General features: G+C 31.5%; 1 protein-coding gene across 16 annotated transcripts in view; it reads right to left on the minus strand.

Moving 5' to 3' along the window:
• Positions 1–777: 777 nt before the first annotated feature.
• The window catches only part of RBM26 (RNA binding motif protein 26), an 87,169-nt gene continuing 67,518 nt past the window's right edge, over positions 778–20,428 (minus strand). For 11 of the 16 annotated variants that reach the window (XM_059377991.1, XM_059377990.1, XM_059377985.1 and 8 more), the window contains 5 exons: positions 19,196–19,282; positions 10,793–10,906; positions 7,981–9,153; positions 7,286–7,344; positions 778–3,557 (listed from right to left, as the gene is read on the minus strand). In XM_059377991.1, the coding sequence (XP_059233974.1) occupies positions 9,064–9,153; positions 10,793–10,906; positions 19,196–19,282 (291 nt within the window). In that variant the 3' untranslated portion in view covers positions 778–3,557; positions 7,286–7,344; positions 7,981–9,063. Of the gene's footprint in view, positions 3,558–7,285; positions 7,345–7,851; positions 9,154–10,792; positions 10,907–19,195; positions 19,283–20,428 lie in introns of those variants that run through there. The other 5 variants (XM_059377977.1, XM_059377976.1, XM_059377979.1 and 2 more) reach the window with 5 other exon arrangements.

Genomic DNA, 20,428 nt, shown 5'->3' on the forward strand with positions numbered 1-20,428 from the left:
ATAGAATGAAGAGACAAATTCTAGCAGTAGAGAGGCAGGTATTAAGAAGGGTATGGAGGATCTGTATGTGTGTTAGAAAAGGAGTCACTAGGCCAGTAACAAATTGGTACCAAAGGTGACTTAGAACAATTTAAAGTGGGAATGGAGGGTAGAGGAGAAGAGGCAAAGTGGAGCCACTTGTACGTATATGTGTATATATATGTGTGTGTGAGTGTGTGTGTGTATATATGTACACACACACATATATAAATATTTTCAAAATTCTCAACTGTGAAATACCTGAGGGTTGCAAATTCTTCTTTCTATTCCATATTAATATAACTAATGCAAGATGCAGGACAATTTTAAAAAGTTAACAACTGTTTTTAGTAAGACTATTTTATTTAAAAATTTTTCAAAATATAAAAATAATAAACATTATGGATATTTAACAAACAAAACAACATAATTCAACTATAAATAATAAAAATGTTGACAACCCCACATAAACATGTAATACTATAAATATTCTAAGCATACAAGAGTAGTTTTCTAGTTCAAGTTTTACCTTTTTCAAGTTTTATTATCACTTTGAAAAATAAACCAAAAAAAAGCTGCTACAGCTTAACCAATTACTTTCGCTCCACTCAAAGAGCAGGGAACTTTTTCCCCATGCCAACACACATTCGTGAAATGGGATACTTATGGGCACAGGTATTAAAAACTGGAACAATCCAGTCTCCAGACAAGAAAAGACTCCTTTGGTGTTTTTAGGTTCAACAATCCACAGAAATTGAGTAGAACTAAACCATTTATTAAAGGAAATCTTGTGCCAGATAACATGTTCTGAAGTAATATCACATCCAAAACAGATTCAGGATTCTGAGAATCAAAAGTAAACATCTATGAATGCTTTGTTGATACTTAAAAACTGTATCTTAAGAACATTCACTAAGGTGCTGGAATGAAGTCTTCTAGATGTAGAAAACAATCTACACATCAACGCAACACTTGTAGAACGTAAATAATACATCCCTTTACAACTCATCAAATGTTCTATTATTATGTAAGAATTACCCTGCCGCCTCCTGTTCAGTTAAAAACAGATGGGAATTTGAAGCAGAGTAGGATTACAGCATATCTTTAGGACTAGAAGTTTTCCACTTGAAATTTGGAATAACTGAGCCATGCTGAATGTATCTTTTTTTTTTTTTTAAATTCTAGCCAAATTCAAATTCCTCTTATCAAAAGAGCTAATGAAAAACTGAAGAAACTACTTTCTTTTTTGGAAGCTGGGCACAAATAAGTGTACTGTAATTCTGTATCATATTTTTAAATTCTAACAGGCTGGGCTCTTTACCTGACTTACCGCAGACCACTTTATGCTGCTAGATTAGAGTAAGTCACAAGTGATCATACATTAAAGCCTAGCGAAGTCTAGATAACAGGTTCAAAAATGATATTGAAAGGTTTTTTAGCACCAATAACTTTTTCCTAAGACACTTGAGGGGCTGCATCACTTTAAAGTATTATTTATCTTGTAAACAAGACCAAAAATATTCAGTTGATCTGTATTTTGAGCATAAATATTTATAAACTCTATTTAAAAAAAACAAATATAGCATGACTAGAGCTGCTAATAGTGTAAAATCTAAGTATATTGAAAAATATAAAGATATATAAAAGGCTTCCATAATGCAATCATGCAGAGGTAAACCACTTCATTCAATTACACAAAAGTGATTCTGTACAGTTATCTACACATAGCTCCATGAGAATTCTATTCAGGAAAACAAAATAATGAAAATCCTTATCTTTAATTAATAAACACATAGGAATTTAAATATGTAACTGACCTATTGGCTCTCATAGAAATTTTCAAAAAGTACAATGATCTTGCTGAGAGTCAAATCATCTCGACTTCTGATTCCCAATGGCATGTTTAATTTTGCTTTGCTTTATTTTGTTTTTTAATTTAAAAGCAAGGGAAAGAAAAAGAAAGATGACAAAGTAATTTGAGGGTGCTGGTATGTAGTCCGCATCCAAGAACCAATCAAAACTGTTAACAAGTATGGTCTCTCTTCAGTCTATGTTCTTTGGGTTTCTAACCTAGCAAGTAAGTCACTACCATCAGGGAAGAGAATCTTCTTTCCTTGAAAAGAAAAAATACTGAACTAATGAGGGAAAGTATCTTTGAACTCCTTGTGGCTATATGCTAGTTTGCGAATATGAACTAAAACAAAAGTCTAATTTTAAAAATGTCCTGTATGCTACTAGGTCATAATTATATTAGAAGACCTTCCGAAATATATGTACTTTGCCTTTAAACACAAACCTAATATTACCAAAGCAATTATCAACTAATGTGGATCAAAATAATTTACATTATGATTGATGTGTTCATTCTTTTTATTTTTCATGAAGACAAATGCACTGCACACTCAAGAAAAAAGTGTTTGCAGAACAGTCAACTGCACACAAAAAAAGTGAAAATATGAGCATGGCTTAAAGAAACTAAAAAAACAAGGATGAATAGAATCAAGTATAATTGGGCTTTTCTAATAAAGTGTAACTTTCCAACTTCTCAAATGCCTCATGAGAATCTATGAAGGAATACTCAAATTAATTTTCTGAAAGCTTCATATGATGCTCATTATAAAAAAGGTATTTGGGGTGAATATTTAGGATCAGATTTAATCACACTCTTTATAAATAATTCTAACCCATATTGCTTATAAATAAATATTATGAACATACACCTTTTAAACAACGTTAGACATACAACACAATTTCCCCTTGCTTTTAAGATTGTCTTTGATGTCTTGATTGCAAGTGAGGAAAATATGGAAAAACTGTGTAAATTAGACATTTAATAGATATTTCTCAATATTTATAATCCACAGATCATCCTGTATGACTTGAAAAGAAAATTGTTCTCCTTGTTGGCTTTGAAGAGCTAAGAAACTTTTTAAAAAAATTATTTGGATAAGTGGCCTTGGCAACAATTTCAGTTAAGTATATTTAGAAGAAATAGGCAAGTTATTACAGTGTATAAAAAAGTATTTTAGCATCTGTTCAAAATTATTTAAGTGACTATCCTAACCCCAGAAATGTATCCTAAAACCCAGAAAAATTAAAAACAGACTGATGCTTAACTGTTTAATCATTTTCTTCATTCTAAATTGTTCATGCTAATGAACACAATATCATGGCTTTATAGATTTCCTAGACACAATTTTCAACTTGGCTGAGACTGAACTTATCTCGTATTAGGAAGCCAAGAGGTCTTTTTCCTTCTTAGTGTTTAAAAACTAAATGGCTATAAAGTAAGGGGAGAAGACGTTTAAGAGCAAGGTCAGACAAAGCACACACTCAGACATACTTCTGGACTCAGGTGTAGCAATTAGAGAACTGTGAAAAGACAAAATGCGAATTATAGTACATGTAAACATCTATTCAAATTGATAAAGAGCAAACATTAAATGATAGGATGATATTATAACAGTCGTCTCCAGACAGGAACAGGTCTTGCTGTTGTAGTCACAAAGCTAAATTCAGGCAATGATGATCTCTCTCTGCTGGAAAAAGAGAAGACTATTAAAAAACACTTTGAAAATTGTAAATAAATCTAAAAACTGAATCACACCATAAATTGATCTCCAACTTTTCTAAACATTAAGAAAAAATCTATTGGAGAAAGGAATCAAAATCAAAGTTGCAGACAAATTTCACAAAAAATCAGCTTTGGGTTAAATGATTTTAACAAAACCTCTCTGCATCATGCTTCCTCCTTAAAACATTAAGCCAAAGATCACAGCTCTACAACACAGCCATGATCTATAACTTCTGCTCAGGAAGTGCAGTAACTGACAAGATACTCAAATGTTAAATAAGTGTGGGTAGGCAAAGTAACTTTAAGAAATCACAAACAAATTCCAAGATAGATTACATAAAAATAAAAGCAAGAACAATTTTCTTAAATTTCCCAATGATTTCAAAGTAATTGTGAGGTGTATCTAATTTCCTTAAACTCTGTATGATAACCATTTCATTCTTTAATTACACTACAGGACATAAAATTCTATACTGAGCACAATGATTAAACAACCAAAAATAAAAAGGAACACATCAGAATGAGACAGTGCTTCATATACAAAGGGGAGACTAACTGGATGATGGGAAGTTACTGGATGGATGAAATCAAGTAAGAGGGAGGGAGGAATCAGGAACAATAATAAATTGATACCAAAAAAAGTAAAACAAATAAGTGCTTTTAATACACTATGTAATGAATACATATTACTGATAAACTGCAAGAAAGTTATTTACCAAACTCAGAATTTTTCTACTAACCAAGTATGATGTTTTCATTAGAAAATAGTGAGAATGGCAGTCATTTCACCAAGATTTCTTTTTTTCTCAGAACTTTTAGGTAGCTAATTTGGAAGATAATCTCTTGTCATCTGATAAGTATATAATGATCAGAGAGAGAGAGAGAGAAAATAACAACAACAACAAAAAATGCTACTCTCCTCTAAAAGCCTGTATACATACCTGAGAGCAACTAGCCAGTTCAAGAAGTTAACAAGAAAAGGGTAGTTCCTGAGATCTGGGAAAATGAAATTTTCTCTCTGCCTTACAAACATCATTCATTGATGACTTAATCCTAAATTTCTGTTTTTATTTATAGGGCTTTAGAAGAATAAAAGCCCTGAGAGAAAAGACCAAAAAGTGAACTAATTAACTAGAATTCCACGCAGGATATTTTTGTTTTAAAAGATTAAAAGATTTTTGTGTAAGGTAAGAAAAAAAGCTTGTAAATATTTCTACAAATTCTAGGATGACTAAAACTAATTTTCTACAATTGGTTCACTTTATGTGTAAGGGGAAGAAAAAAAGATAATATAGATCGGTAAAGTTTGTATAACACTCTAAAATAACCATTGATATTTCAACATACCAAACAAGCAAATGTTTTGCTTTCTTATGTAACCCTTAGAGCCAATGATTAGTGTCCCAAGTTGAAGATTGGAAATACAGTCCCCATAAAACAGTTCTAGTCACAGGAAATTTCCTACAATTAAGCTCAGCCATACTTTTCTGCAGGTAATCAGCCTAAACCACTGAAGTTTTGTTTTTATGGTAAACTATTGGTTGATACACTTGACTGTATTACAATAAAACAAGAGCTATGGAATACTCTTCCATTCCTGCAACATGATTTCATTAAATAGTTGGGCATCAATTAAATACTAAAATTAATTTTTTAAAATCTCACAATTATTCAATAACATTTAAACAACACTGCTTAAGACATAAAATATTGAGTGAAATATATAAAATGACAACCATCCCTTGAGGTAATCCTAATCAATCTTTTAACCAGTAATACAGAATTTCTCTCTCTCTTTTTTTTTTTTTGGTTAAGTAGCAGCTACCTACACTGTTCTGAATCTTTTTTTCACTTCAAACTCAGCCCAGATCTGTACTAAAGCAAAGAACTTGTTGGGATTATTGTAGAATTAAATATATGTTTCAAGTTTTAGGTAGCATATCATTAACAGAAAGAGTTTTAGACTTTTGAGTTTAGAAGCAAAAGGAAAGTTGTAAGCAGAAGTCTACCAAGTTTAGTGAATAGGGAAGCTGAGCTATACTTTAAAGTTAAATTAATTTTGTGCCAGCAAAAGCAAGCATTTGGGAACACTATATACAAAACTGTACTGAGACACATTTATTCAGACTATCATAACCAAATCTAAGTTGTTTCCATTGATGACAGAAACAACAATACCATCAACAGGTAGGGGGAACTGGCACAGATACATTAAAGTGTTTTATATTAAATATACTACCAAGGAAATTACAGTGTGAAAGGGACCTTAAGATCATCTAGTCCAAGCCCTTTCATTTTACAGACAAGGAAACACCCCTGGATAAGTTGAGAGATTTGTCTAAGGCCAAAGAGTCAGTTGCAGAGCTGGGACCAAAAGTTAAATCGCTTAACTCTTATCTGGTACCTCCATGCTAGGTCATCTTTGGATATAAAAAAGTTAGTGGGATGGACTAGATTGGTGGCTCTTGGCATTTCTATTCTCACACACAGAAAGAAACCAAAGGCTAGCTTACTCCTGAAACGGACTACAACATTTAATACTCCAAATTATTAAAGTCTTAACTGTTGTGGAAATTCCATTAAGACTATATGTATATTCCTCCATCAGTATTTTTAACCCCACTGTTGCAATACGTAACTGTTCAACTGTTTAGCAAAATGGTCTCAATAACTGAGAAGACCTTCAGGAGAGATTTGAAAAATTGATAAGAATTAACAAGGGAGGTAATTGTCACTCCATTATTGGAGATCTAAATATGCATTCATTCATTAATTCACCCAACAAACATCTGAGTGCCCATTATAAGCCAGGCTTTGTGATAATCACTAGAGATAAAAAGATGAATAAGACATGGTCCCCTTCCTAGAGGAGCTTGTAATTTAGTGGGGAAGACAGACATATAAACCAGATAAATTATATTACAACATAAGTACTATAACAGAGATATGAACAAAGTGCTGCATTAGAAGGGAGGGTAAAGGTATGAACTGGCTAATGACCAAGTCGTCTACCAATTTTGTGCAAGAACTACCGTATTTACTGCAAACACAATCTCATGCTCAATCAATATTTAGGAAGGAGTAGCAATGTAGAGTTAAAAAAAAAAAAAAATGGCACCCAAATCAGAACACCTGCATTCAAATCTAGTCCTTTCATTCACTAGCTGTGACTTTCGGAAGTCACTCCATCTCTATTAGCCTAAGTTTCCTTATCTGTAAAATGGGAATTAGCAACTACTTCAAAGGGATACCTTGAGTTTAAAATCAGAACATTTGAAAGTACATGCACAGTATTTATAAGCATATTCATTAATTTCAAAAATCCAGTAGCAATTAAGTACTAATATTTATAGTTAAAATCATCTTAATGATAATGAAAATGTAACTCTGAACCTAATGAATGTAATATTTACTCTGCATTCTTTGGAACGAAACTGAAACACACTTGTTTTCTGATTCATTCAAAGCAACATGGCTTAAAACATTTTAATTTTGGGTTACGAGAAAATTTAAGACTAGGGAAACTGATAAGCTATTTATGGATTTAAATAAGTAGGTAATTTCAGTTACATTATAAGGGAATTTTATAATAATTTCTAAAAATCAGGCTAAAATTTACTAGTCAAATTATAAAGCCAAAAATCAGCATGGAGATTTAACTGGCCTTTGAAAGATTTTCTTTCTTTATAATACCTGTTTGGTGTAAAGAGAAGAAACGTGAGCCTCTGCCAATTTGGCACCTTTCACGACTACTAAAAAGAAAAGAAAACAAACTTACCTAATGAATCAGAATAGCACATAGTCAACATACAAGAGACTACATAAAAATATATCACAGATCTAAGTAAAGAAGTTTTTGAGTAAAGTCACTATTTTGACAAAAGAAATCGATTTTGAAATTTTAAATATTAAGACATGTACCAAATGTAAGCCAAAACATTCCTATGAAATAGTATTACCATCAAGAACATATATACAACTTTAACCCTAAGTGTGGGAGGAAAAACATAAAAGAGGAACAGCATCCATTAGTTATCCCACTGACAGCGGACTATGGTGTTGGAATTACGGTTTGTGACTGTGAGGACCCCAGTATGGGAAGAATGTGATTTTTTTTAATGTGACACTGAATATAATCACTATAATCTCAGGAGGGGAAGAAACACTTGCAAATGAAATGATAAATTTTGAAAGGTAAATATGTAATCTCCCACCCCCTCATTCTACAAAGAATGCATTTATTTCCTGAAACTGCTGTATCAACTTTCAACGATCATGTTCATTTGCCAGAGAAATCCACTTAAAAATCACAATACTGTTGCAAATGTCAAAGATTTTTATACAAGAATAGGAAATGCACACTTAAAATATCAGACTGGAACACTTACCAAACAGTGTTTTCCTAAAGTAGTATCTATAGTACATTTCTTTATTCATACATCTTCAAATGGTCAAGTTTTCTTTCATACATCCAAAATGTAATGTGATGTTTTCTTATTCACCAAATGTTAGCTCTACTTGAAGTCTGGTTCCAAACTAATCAGCCTGCTTTTAAATTTTAAGACATCTGTTGAAAATTTATAGGATCAAACCAAACTGAAGTGGTATAAATTTTTTACATTGGATTGTACATTATTGTAAAGGTACCAGTAACCATTATTAATAAATTAGTGATTATAGCTCCTTTTGTGATAATTGGGGGGAAGGGTAGATCACCATCTGGAATGGTCTATTTATTTTAATTTTTTTTCTTTTCTTTTTTTTTTTCTTTTTTTTTTTTTTAAATCAAGGAACATTGTCTTGGTCTTTGTGGGGTTTTTTTGTCATTGCTTTTTTTTTTCTTTTCTTTTCTTTTCAAGAGACCATTCCACTTTATTTTTAACATCTGAATGCATAAGGACTCATATGCAAAGCAGTCATACACCGTTATCATTAAAACCCATATGGTAAAATACATACACAAGTCCAACAAAAGGCTAATACATAGTAAAGCCTAAGCATACTACTATGTAATATTATGAATACATAACTTGGAGACTTTAGTTAGAGTACTATGTTATCTATTCATTTTTGAAAACATTCATTAAGATTTTAAATGCAAATTCATTCCTTATTTGGAGTAAAACAAAATCCTCTAAGTTATAACAAGTATTGGTCGTAAGGTTTTAGACCTATTCATTAAATTACAAAGAACCCAAAGAATTCCGTAATGTTCAGTAGAAGTATGTAATAAAAACATTGCATATGTTTCTAGTGTGATGTCTTTAGCAATTGTTTACTGAAATAAAATGCAAACATCAATCTTTCAAAATACAGGATCAGAAGGTAGTTTGCTTCTCTTCTATTTGTGAAATCCATCTTCATCACATTTTACCAAAAAAATTGTTTTTACAAATATGTAAAAGTACATTAGATAATACTAATGAAACACAGGTAGAGTTCTAGCATATGCAGATCAATGATCAGTCAAATCATCTTCTCCAAGAACGAGATTCATTGTCCTCTTCTTCTTCATCATCATCTTGAAGTAATGAGTCATCCACCAAAGACTCTTCCTGAAACTTTAGGTTAAAATGCATTTAGGAATTTACCCAAAAAAAAAGAAAAGAAAAAAGGTGACACTTTTAAATACTGATTTCTCTCAAAAGAGGCGAATACAAACGGTATTTCTATAGCTACAATATTCAAGAACAAAGAAAAGCAACCTTTATCCACTCAATGGTTTCTCTACAATATCTAGTCTATGGTTTATATTGAACAGATACTAAAATAATATCCAAGTAAGCCTTTTTACATGCCATTTCTCCTGCCTCAACTTGATCAAATTATGCCATCTTCTACACCTACAAAACAGTGCTCAATACCTTTAGTTTTTAAAAAAAGAAAACATCAATAAGTGTTCTCTGACTTACCCTGTCTAACCCTGGACACTAAATCAACCAATAACTTGTAGAAACATCTATCAAGATTTATAGATTTATATTTTTTTCTGCTATATGAAACAAACATTTCTTTTATAGCATTCCTTGCTTTTCCCCATTCCCTTCATAAAAGCTTCTCAGACTGCTTTTCAAACTTTTCAAAATACCTAATACCAGGAGCTCTCCTGCTTTTCTCCCCATTCAATTCAAACTCATGGAAGGACAAAGGTATAATCTAAAATATAAAATGACAAATCATGTATATGAGTTTCAAAATACACATTTTATTCTTGCATTTGACTATGGATATGTATAACAGCCTCGAATGCTCTTCAAACAAAATGAAGTGCCATTAAGAAAATCTAACAAAGGCAAAACATGGAATCATTATTTCCCCACCTTACCTTTATTAACCTCAACTTTTTCCTACAGCTTATTTCAAGATCAAACAAACAGAGCTGTGCTTATGTTTATGATTGCAAAGGGCCCTCCCACTGCATTGTTCTTTATGTTCACACCTTTCAGCCAGCATACTAATTGTTGTTCCCAAGAAAAATGGACTGTTCAACACCTAGTCCCCTTTCACACCTACAATGCCTCTCTCAACTCTATTCCCAGTCCCAGCTCTTGGTTATGGAAAGCTTTTTTTATCACTTAGGGTTCAGCTCCACTGTCACCACCTTCTTCAAGACTCTTTTGGTCAGAAATAACCACTCCTTCCCCAGGGTTCCCACAGCGTATTGTTCAGATCTCTTATTGAGCGTATCACTCTGCCTTTCATTATAATTAGTTTCTTATGTGTCTGTCACCACCCCCCTTTCCCGATTAAAGCTCCTTGATGATAGGGACCGTGTCTTATTCATTTTTGTGCCTATCACAGTATCTACCATATAGAAGGCATTCACGCTAATGAACTAAAAAGGTATAAATTAAAGGAAACCTGAAATGTTAATAAAGCAAATAAGTAGGAGATATACTCTAAAACTTAAAATATTACAAGATATCCTGTGGATAAAAATCTAAAGAATAATTATTGTTTTCTAAGAGTAAATGAAAACTGAGTATATATATGATTTTCTTTCTTTCTTTTTTTGGATTAGTAATCCATAGTTCTCATTAATCCAGAAAATTTAGAGTTGGTCTGCATTTATCTGACATCCCCTGCCTGGAATATGGCTCAGGAATAAAGGTTTTATGTTAAAATCACAGCCATAAAATATTTCATATAAAAATGTGAACATTTAAGATCCAACACAAATTAAAAAAAAAAAAAACATACTTCCTCTTCATCAGGTTCAACTTCTTCTGTTTCAACAGCTGAAATATTAGTTATTGGTTTATTCCATGCCAGTTTTAGATCCTGCCCTTTGAAACGAGCTCCATGAACTGCAGCCTAAAATAATTAAGAACATTAGAATGCAGAATATTAATAATTTCTAAACAATGAAATGTTATAGTATCTAATATTTAAATTAGTAAAACAAAAGCGAAGATACCTATCCATTTACTTTGTGGTTATTTCTCTATTTACTATTTATTATTATAATTTATAACTTACTTTTTATGGTTATTTACTTCTAAAATCAGCTTTGTGTTTGGAAATAAGTTTAAAAAGAAAATGAGTACACTTTCTCATGATAGAGCAGAGCTATTCTACAAATGGCCAGTATGTGACTATTACTATGTCTACATGTTTACAATACAATGATAATGGCTATTAAAGGCAACAATCTCAAGACATTTCAAGATTCTGGCTGTAGGTTCTGAACTGAAGTCTAAATTAGGATCCACAGGCTAAATGTACTTTATTGTATTTTAATTCTTGTTAATTTATGAATGACATATGTAGTAACTACAAACTAGAAACCTTTAACAGATCTAAGAATACTTCTGCATGCGTAAAGTACCACATTATTTTAAAATTACATCAATAAGGTATCACATTATCTTTAAATATATGATGCTCAACATGTATCACTCTTACGAAACCTAAGTATCTCCTTGAAGAAAAAAAAACCCTGAATGTTTCTACTGAAACTAAAGTACTTCCTACAAAGCTTTCAGAACTATGTAAGGTAAAAGTCAAACTTAGTATTTGCTAAATTAAGTGATTAGGAAATCGTGCATTCAAATTAAAATAACATGAAGGAATATAAATGAATGTTAGCAACATACCAGAATAACTCATAGTCATGATTTATAGCACAACTTCATAGTATAATGTGAAATCCAGAAACAATTACATGTTCAACAACACCTAATCATGAGTTGTGTGATATTTAAGTCTCCAGGTATAAATTTTAAATCTGCACATGTAAATCTATTATAAATTTAAGAGATTTCATACCTATTACAAAATGCAGCTCAGGAGTTTTTAGTCCATGGCCTCACCACAATGTCATATAACTAAAAAATTTTTTAAGTACTTATATATGATATTTAAGTTTAGAAATGACTTGTAATTTTTTAAAGCTAAAACTATTACATAAAAATACATTACTATAAGAAATTCCAATAGTGTCATGCAAAATGTCTACTCATAAAGCTCATCTTTTCATCCAGTTAAAAAGGGCCAAAAATTTTCTCTAAGTTCTTAAGTTCTTAACAGTTCTGATGACCTAATACTGTAAATCTCTGTATTTAGCACATATCTCTTCAAATTTATAAGGTGAGTCTACAACCCTCTAAAGTTTTTAACATTTTATAGGATGATTTCAAAGCTAGGTATATTTAACATTTTATCAGCATTCGCCATTAGAAAATTTTTTTTTTAAAGATTTTATTTATTTATTTGACAGAGAGAAATCACAGGTAAGCAGAGAGGCAGACAGAGAGAGAAGGAAGCAGGCTTCTCACGGAGCAGAGAGCCTGATGCAGGGCTCGATCCCAGGACCCTGGGATCATGACCTGAGCCAAAAGCAGAGGCTTTAACCCACTGAGCCACCCAGGCGCCCCTCGCCATTAGAAATTTTTGATTTGGCTATATAAATCTGAGATAACTGAGTTCTTCCTTTTTAAATATACAAATTTATTTTAAGTCATTTGCAACATAAAATCTTTAATGTTTAAAAAATTCATTATATAATCTACCCATTTTATTTTTTTAAAAATTCCAAAATTTCTGGTTACATAATATAAAGTATCATAATCCATGACTGTCCTATCCTGAAGAGATAACCACTATTCTATGAAGAGTTTGGAAAAAAGTCCTGTAACCCACTAAAAAAAGTCCTATGCACTTATGAAGAGTGTTCATGTATATAGATATATAGGATATGTACACGGGAACATACTTTACTGGTCTCACACCTCTTTCTTGAATTATTAATTCAATTATGTCACAGACCCTTTCCATAGCCATACCAATAGATTTTTCACTTTTTTGAATGGCTACTTACATACACACACACCTACACCATATTTAAACTAATTTCTTGAATGGAACTTTGTCCTATTTGTTTGGCAGAATATTCTTTTCTCAACTAGACCTTGATTTTACAATTACAATGGATGTTTTACTAAAGGGAAAGGGGCTGCTACTGATCTTTTTGTCATAAATTTAAATAAGTTTAAATTTTCATGTACTGTAATTTATCAGTGTTTACCTTTATGGCTTCCAGATTGTGCCAGTCCTTTAAAAAGCCCCCTCCACACTAAAATTACTTTTAGGAATTCCCAGCTTTTTACTAGTCATATGTACAGAAAAAAGAAAAAACTTTTATGCAGCTTTATTTTGATACCAAAAATAAAGGCATAATGTAAAATGTTTTCCTAATAGTCAAATGTCGTAACATTATTTTCAGATTACTCAGTAAATTTAAATTTCCTGATTTAAATAAAATACCTTAATCCTCTATAATTCTTTCATAGATTCAGGTCTTTTTCTGGACTATTTTATTGTCTGTCTATCCATACCATTACTATATTAATTATTTCACAATGAATTTGGTATCACTCTTCATCTTTTTCAGAATATTCTTAGTTATTCTGACATTATTTTGTCCTTATGCTCTCTGGAATATTTTGCCCAAGTCCAGTATCACACTGTCTTACTATTGCTTAATAGTATAATATCAACTAGGTCAATGCTTTTCAATACTGTGGCAGTCACTTCAAGAGTTCTGCAACCATTTTATTAAAATGTACATTTAAAAATGAACTTTGTAACTAACTACTTATAAAATGTTAACAAAAACATTATGTTTAAATGTATTCTACAGGATGCTTATTTGAGCAAGGTGGTAGTGATTATAAAGGTGGAAGTGGGGCTAACTGTAAAAATAAACAAAATAAGGAAAAGTGGGGAAAATAACTCCAGAAGAAGATGAAATTAAATTTGCTCATCTTAATGAAAATAGTTGATAATTTCAATGAAAAACCACTAACGTAGGGGTGCCTGGGTGGCTCAGTGGGTTAGTGCCTCTGCCTTCACCTCAGGTCATGATTCTGGGGTCCTGGGATCAAGCCCCACATCAGGCTCTCTGCTTCAGCAGGAAGCCTGCTTCCCTTCCTCTCTCTCTGCCTGCCTCTCTGCCTACTTGTGATCTCTGTCAAATAAATGAATTTTTTAAAAAATCTTTAAAAACAAAACAAAACACCAAAGTACCAAAATAAAGCCAAAAAAGAAAAAATATATATATCAGGACTCCTGGGTGTCTTAGTTGGTTGAGTATCTGCCTTCAGCTCAGGTCACGATCCCAGGGTCCTGAGACCAAGTCCCGCATCCACTGGGCTCCTTACTCAGCACGGAGCCTACTTCACCCACTGCTTATGCTCACTCTCCCTCTCCCCTTCTGACAAATAAATTAAATCTTTTAAAAAAAGCAATAAATAAACAAATCTTTTCTACAGAAAAGAAATATGTTTTAAAAAGATACGAGAGTCTAAAATCAGTAGAAGCTGATATATTCACAGATAAACTCTATTAAACATTTAAGAAAATGCATCTCCAATGCTACTTAAAATTAACTCAGTACAAAGAAAGATGGAAAACTTTTCAGTGACTTTTTATAAAGCCAAGTAGTATTGATACCTGATGTAAATAACACCCCTCCAGTCTACAAACAAATCTTACTTCCGAAGACTAAATTAAAACTACAAATAAATACAAGAATAAAACCTTATCATCTTATCATCGACAACATGATGAATCTGGAGGGTTATTATGCTAAGTGAAGTAACTCAGAAAAAGACAAATACCATATGATTTCACTTATATGCAGAATATAAAAAACAAAGCAAACACTCTTAAATACAGAGAACAGACTGGTGGTTGCCAGAGGGGAGATGGATAGGGGAATGGGCAAAATTATCTACAGAGAATTAAGAGGTACAAATTTTGGTTAAAAAATAAGTATGTCACATGGATCAAGAGTATAATATAGGAAATATAATCAGTAATATTGTAATAATGTTATATGGTGACAGATGGTGACTACACCTATCATGATAAGAAATGAGTAAGAGAATTGCCAAATCACTATGCTGTACCCCTGAAACTAATATAACATGCCTATCAACTATACTTCAATAAAGTCTTTTAGAAGTAAAAATAAATAAAAATTTTTTTTAAAAAGGAAGACTTCAGACTTCAGTGATTTATCAGAGAAAAATACAGTACCATGGGGATCTGTACCAGAAGCAAATGGTTAGTCAATCTCAGGAAACAATATAAATAGATGGGGGGACCCTCATATTTCTATAAATACACAAAAATTATGATAAAATCTCTCTCTGATCAAAACCCAAAATCACTACAGCTTCCAAAAAACAGGAATCATTTGTATCCTATCCTAATCTAAAAAGCTAGCATCATATATGATACTAAAATTATTAGAAAAGTTTTCATTCATTTCATGAGCAAGACAATGAATGGAATGTCATGAGTGGAGACACAATTACTATTCCTATTTTTAATATTTTTCTAAAGGTACCAATAAGTAACAGAAAGTAAGAAGTTATAAACATTAAAGACAGATATGGTTACCTGAAAAACCAAGGACAACAAAACTAAAAATCTATCAAGATAATTTGGTAAGATGGCAGCTACATATTTAATAAGAACAGACAAATGATTTTTCTACATAAAGAAGACCTAATTTAAAATAACTAGAAGTTAAATGACTGGGGGAAAACTAATGTATTTATTTATGTAAAAAATTATACAAATGTTATATATATTTCACATGAAATACTATATGTTACTATATTATATACTTATATGTTATATATTATGTAATCTGCAGCATATAAGTATTACCTATATCGATTTTACATATATAAATAAAATCTATATTTAAAAAAAACCTCTAAATGCTGTTAGAGAAAAAAAGATTGAAATATAATGATGTTATAGAGGAATATTTGTATCACAAAGATGTTAAATCTCATAAATTATTCTATCTTATTAGAACCTGGTAAGCTTATATAACAAATAAACATATAAAATCTATGAGGAAGATGTTTAAAATGAGTTAATAGGTGAGTACAATAAGAGGGAATCCAAACAACAACCCTGACAAACTATTAAAATATAAAGTTTAGCTTAATTAAAGCAGTGCAGAAGAGGCACATGAAAAGAAAACTGATCAACAGAAGAGAATGAATCCCGAACATGATCCAATAAACATGGAAAATTTTTACACACTAAGGGTAGTTCACCTAAGTTTGGGAAACTAGCTTTTATTCAGTAAAATCAAGTAGGCTCCCTATTTCACACCTTATGCCAAATAAAAGTCACATGATTTTTCAATGAAATGTTTAGAAATTATGAGCTAATTTTCTAGGAAAAAAATTGAAAAAAAAAATCATAATAGAACTCAGCAAGAGAGTAAACAAATGACATTAACAGTTGACAGAAAGAGAAATAAAGAACATTTAAACAAGTATGAAAATGTTCAATTTTAATCATAAAAGTGTATTAAAACTGAAATGAGTTGCTATTTTACCAAAATAAAACTGATACTATTCTGTGGCTCATGTACCCATGTATTTTATATGAGCAAACCACTACACAAAGTATACACTACGGCAAGTGTGTGGGGAAAAGGCACTCTCATACATCCTTGGTGGGCAAGGAAATGTGGTACAACCTATATGAGGGGGAATGAAGGAAGCAATCTTAGAACTATCCAGCAAAAATTTAAGCGCACATATCATTTCATCCAGCTATATTGTATCAAGAATGTATCTTATATTCATATTCACATATGTACACAGAGAAATATGCTCCAAGAACATTCACTGCTGCACTGTAAGAGAACAAAAACAATTTAAAGGCCATCAGCATGGTTGATTAAATTTGGTACATCTATATGGGGAAAATTTCTCACTTTCCAGTCATATATGAATGTCTGAAGTACCTTATTTTGTACTTTCACTATGAAATACTATGCCATCTATTGATTACAGAAAATACAAAGACATTCATTCACTCATCTAGGACAATGGTTCAGAAAATAAAAACAAAGAAATATTTGGAAATAAACATTTAAAAAGGTAGGTAATTTTCTTTTCCTGGGAAGACCTATCATTTACCTTGAGTTTATAACCTCTTACATTTTTGGTGTCAAAATTTCCTTTATTTTACAAAATGATGATGATGGTACATGAAATTTGTTTGTATTTTGTAAGTGTTCATCCTTAACAAAATTAAAAACTGGCGCCTCTATGTCAAACACACTAATTTTTTTAAATTCCCAAACTTCAATGGTCGCCCAAATCTAGACGTTTGGAAAACCGCTGCCTTAGCCTATATAGTTTGGAGAAGATAAGCTTCAATTTAATTTTCTATTCTACAACAGAAAGTCACAAAATTTCAAGAACTGTTTTGGCTTATTTGGCTTTGGATCAACAACTTCTATAACTTAATTCAAATGTTTATCATAGCAATGGTAGTTCTTCCTTTCAGGCTATTAAGTAATTCCAACTAAAATGGTATTTACTCTGAAAAGATAATTCTAATTGGATCTAACTTACTCTGTCACTTCTTTAACTCCCATAAAATTCAGTGTTTGTCATACATCAATCCCTAGTCTTCCGAATTGATTGCTATTCATTTGGAAAACATATGCATTGTATAAATATACATGTATTTATATATATATATTTATATGTACATATAAAAATATATTTTATATATAAATATGTACACATATATATAGTATGTACATATAAATATACATATCTGAGGTGGAAAAAGCAATACCCAAGAAAGAGGCTGTATGTCAATAAATTTTCCAAGAGCCAAACTTTCAAAAATTATTTCAAAGGTAAAAAGTTTTTTTCCCTTAGCCACATAAACAAGAAGTTTTTAACAAACTTATAATCATTTATACAATGACAACTACCACTGTTTTAGGACTACTGCCTAGAAAATAGAACATAAAGAGACTTACTCAAGCTACCTAACAAAAAGAAGCTTATTTTTCAACTTATACTCAATAATACCTTTGAGAGAAAACTTGATCAAAGATCTATTTTCTAATATAACATGTACACATACAAGTTTATAAAAGTTTTAAACTCTCATCAATAACAAATTTTACTCTGAAAAAAGATCTTTAAGTGAAACATTACCCAAAAGTAGATTTTAAAAAAACAAACTCTAGGATCAGGAGCTCCTATTCCATAAAACTATCCATCTCCTACACCACTAATCTTGACACTAGTTATTACAAGGCCCCAGCTGAGCACTTCACTGAGACTTTTCAGACCCACAGTCTTTTATTGGTGACAATGCTCCAAGCCCAACTCCTACCAGGCTAGGTCCCCAGTAAGGTACCATTGTGTTGTCAGGGAATATTCACTACAAAGAAGACAAATCAATTTAGAAAGTTTTTAAAAACTTTAATTTAGACCACAATCCACTTAAAAACTTCTGAAAAGCATACTACTCTTTCATTCACATTAGGTTAACTGTTTGGAACTCTTACTTTTTCCAAGGATAAGATGGTACATCTATTTCTCTACAATCCTGAAGAAAGCACACACAGGGCTAAAAACATTCCTATCAAACTCCTATACTTTATACCCATTTTCCTTTTTTTTAACAATCTTTTAAACCCCAATGGAAGACAGGGTTGCATATACTCATCCTTTATAAAGACAATTCAAGATGCATGGTTTAAAACAACCATAATAAAAGGACCCTAAAAACTAATGCAATGTATCATGCCTGGGCAGGAAGTTATAGAAGCTTAGTTGGGGATATGCTGAGCTAGGGACATGTTAAAGTTCAGCCTACTGGACTAGAAAGCAAGCAGATAAGGGATGCTTTAGAAGATCCGACACCACGATTTATCTTAGCTTCTACCTTATCTCTCATCACTCTTTCTGCCAAAGCAGACTATGTTCTGTGCCAGCTGAGAAAAAGGATAATGGAAAGTTGGGTGGCCTTATCCCCTGTGAAAGAGAAAGGAAGGAGAACTGCTAGTGTCTCAAGACAATACAACTTACTATTCATCTTGGTGACTATTCTAATTATATCACGTGATAAACAGAATTGCCTAACTGCTTTAGGACATTCTTTGTGGCCATGAATTACTTCTTATAATCTATCTACTGTCAAACTGTAGTTATTTAGTAAGTAAAAAAAAATTTCTTTATATTAAGACTTAAAAGCAATATTTATAAAACATTTAAATCTGAATTTTCAACAAATCAGATTATTTCTAATACTTACTGCTTCAGCTTCTGCTCTTGTCTTGAATGTAATTACTGCATGAAGTGAAGAGTCATCAATCTGACAATCTTCAATTTCACCATATTGCTTTAAATTAAAAAGAAGTATTTCCTCCAAATAAATATTTTGAAACATCCAAAATCCTAATGGCTTTTAAAATTACCAATAAATGTAACCCAGAATATATAACAATTCATGGTGATTAACAGAAAAAAATGATGAATAATTCATTTTAGTACTTGATATTATAAGATAAAGAATGGTCCTATTTACAATTCTATACTTTTTAGAATTAGGGAAACTTATATTTGAATCACCTATTCCTTAAAAAAATGAAATAACAGTCACAATTGGGCTTCCTTACTGACCTTCATAATCCTAGAATATGCTAAATTCTTTCTGAAACAGAATATTTAATCCTCAGGATAGTCTATGAGTTTTTTGTGTCATTCCCAATTTAAAGAAGGTGCCAAAAAGAAGATTCAGAGAATTTAAATAATTTTCCCAAAGTAATTTAAATTAAATAGCAGGAGAGTCTAGGTCTTTTGATTTAACATCCGAACTGACCTTGCTTTCACTCCTATTACATACTCCTCTACACAGCACACGCTAAAAAAAAAACTAAATAAATTATGCTTGCTTTTGTTTTGTTGGATTTTATTTTTTCTCTATGTAGAAGGATTTTTTTTTATCATATTTCCTTTAAACAGCAACCTTTATCATATAAAATTCTAGTCCTTTATCATTACTAATACCTGCCTTCTTTCCTACCCCAAAACAAAATAACTATAATCTCATTAAATACACACACACACACACACACACACACACACACTCCCCATATTGAAAATTTCTGTAAAAATAACAATACTCTAGCATCAATCAGCTCCTTTCAGCTCTGTGTTACTAGCTGTTTGAACTTGAACAAGTTACTTAATCTCTTCATAGTTCATCTTCATCTCTAAAGTGGGTACGTACCTCAGAGATGTTGAGATAACGCAAAATATAATGAATTATATAAGACACTCAGAATAATACCTGCCACAAAATAAATGCTCTAAAACTTTTAGCTATTATTTTTATTACTAATACTACTACTGGTTTAGGTGGATAAATTAATGAAAGCATGTTGTTAATCACAATCTGTTAACAGTTAATGGTCCTATAATAACGCAGTTTTCTTCTGTTACTTGTCACATGTTCAAATCGCAGGTTGAGACAGAGAACTAAATT

This window comes from Mustela nigripes, chromosome 15 (assembly GCF_022355385.1).
Source record: "Mustela nigripes isolate SB6536 chromosome 15, MUSNIG.SB6536, whole genome shotgun sequence".
In the NCBI taxonomy this organism is placed as follows: Eukaryota; Metazoa; Chordata; class Mammalia; order Carnivora; family Mustelidae; genus Mustela; species Mustela nigripes.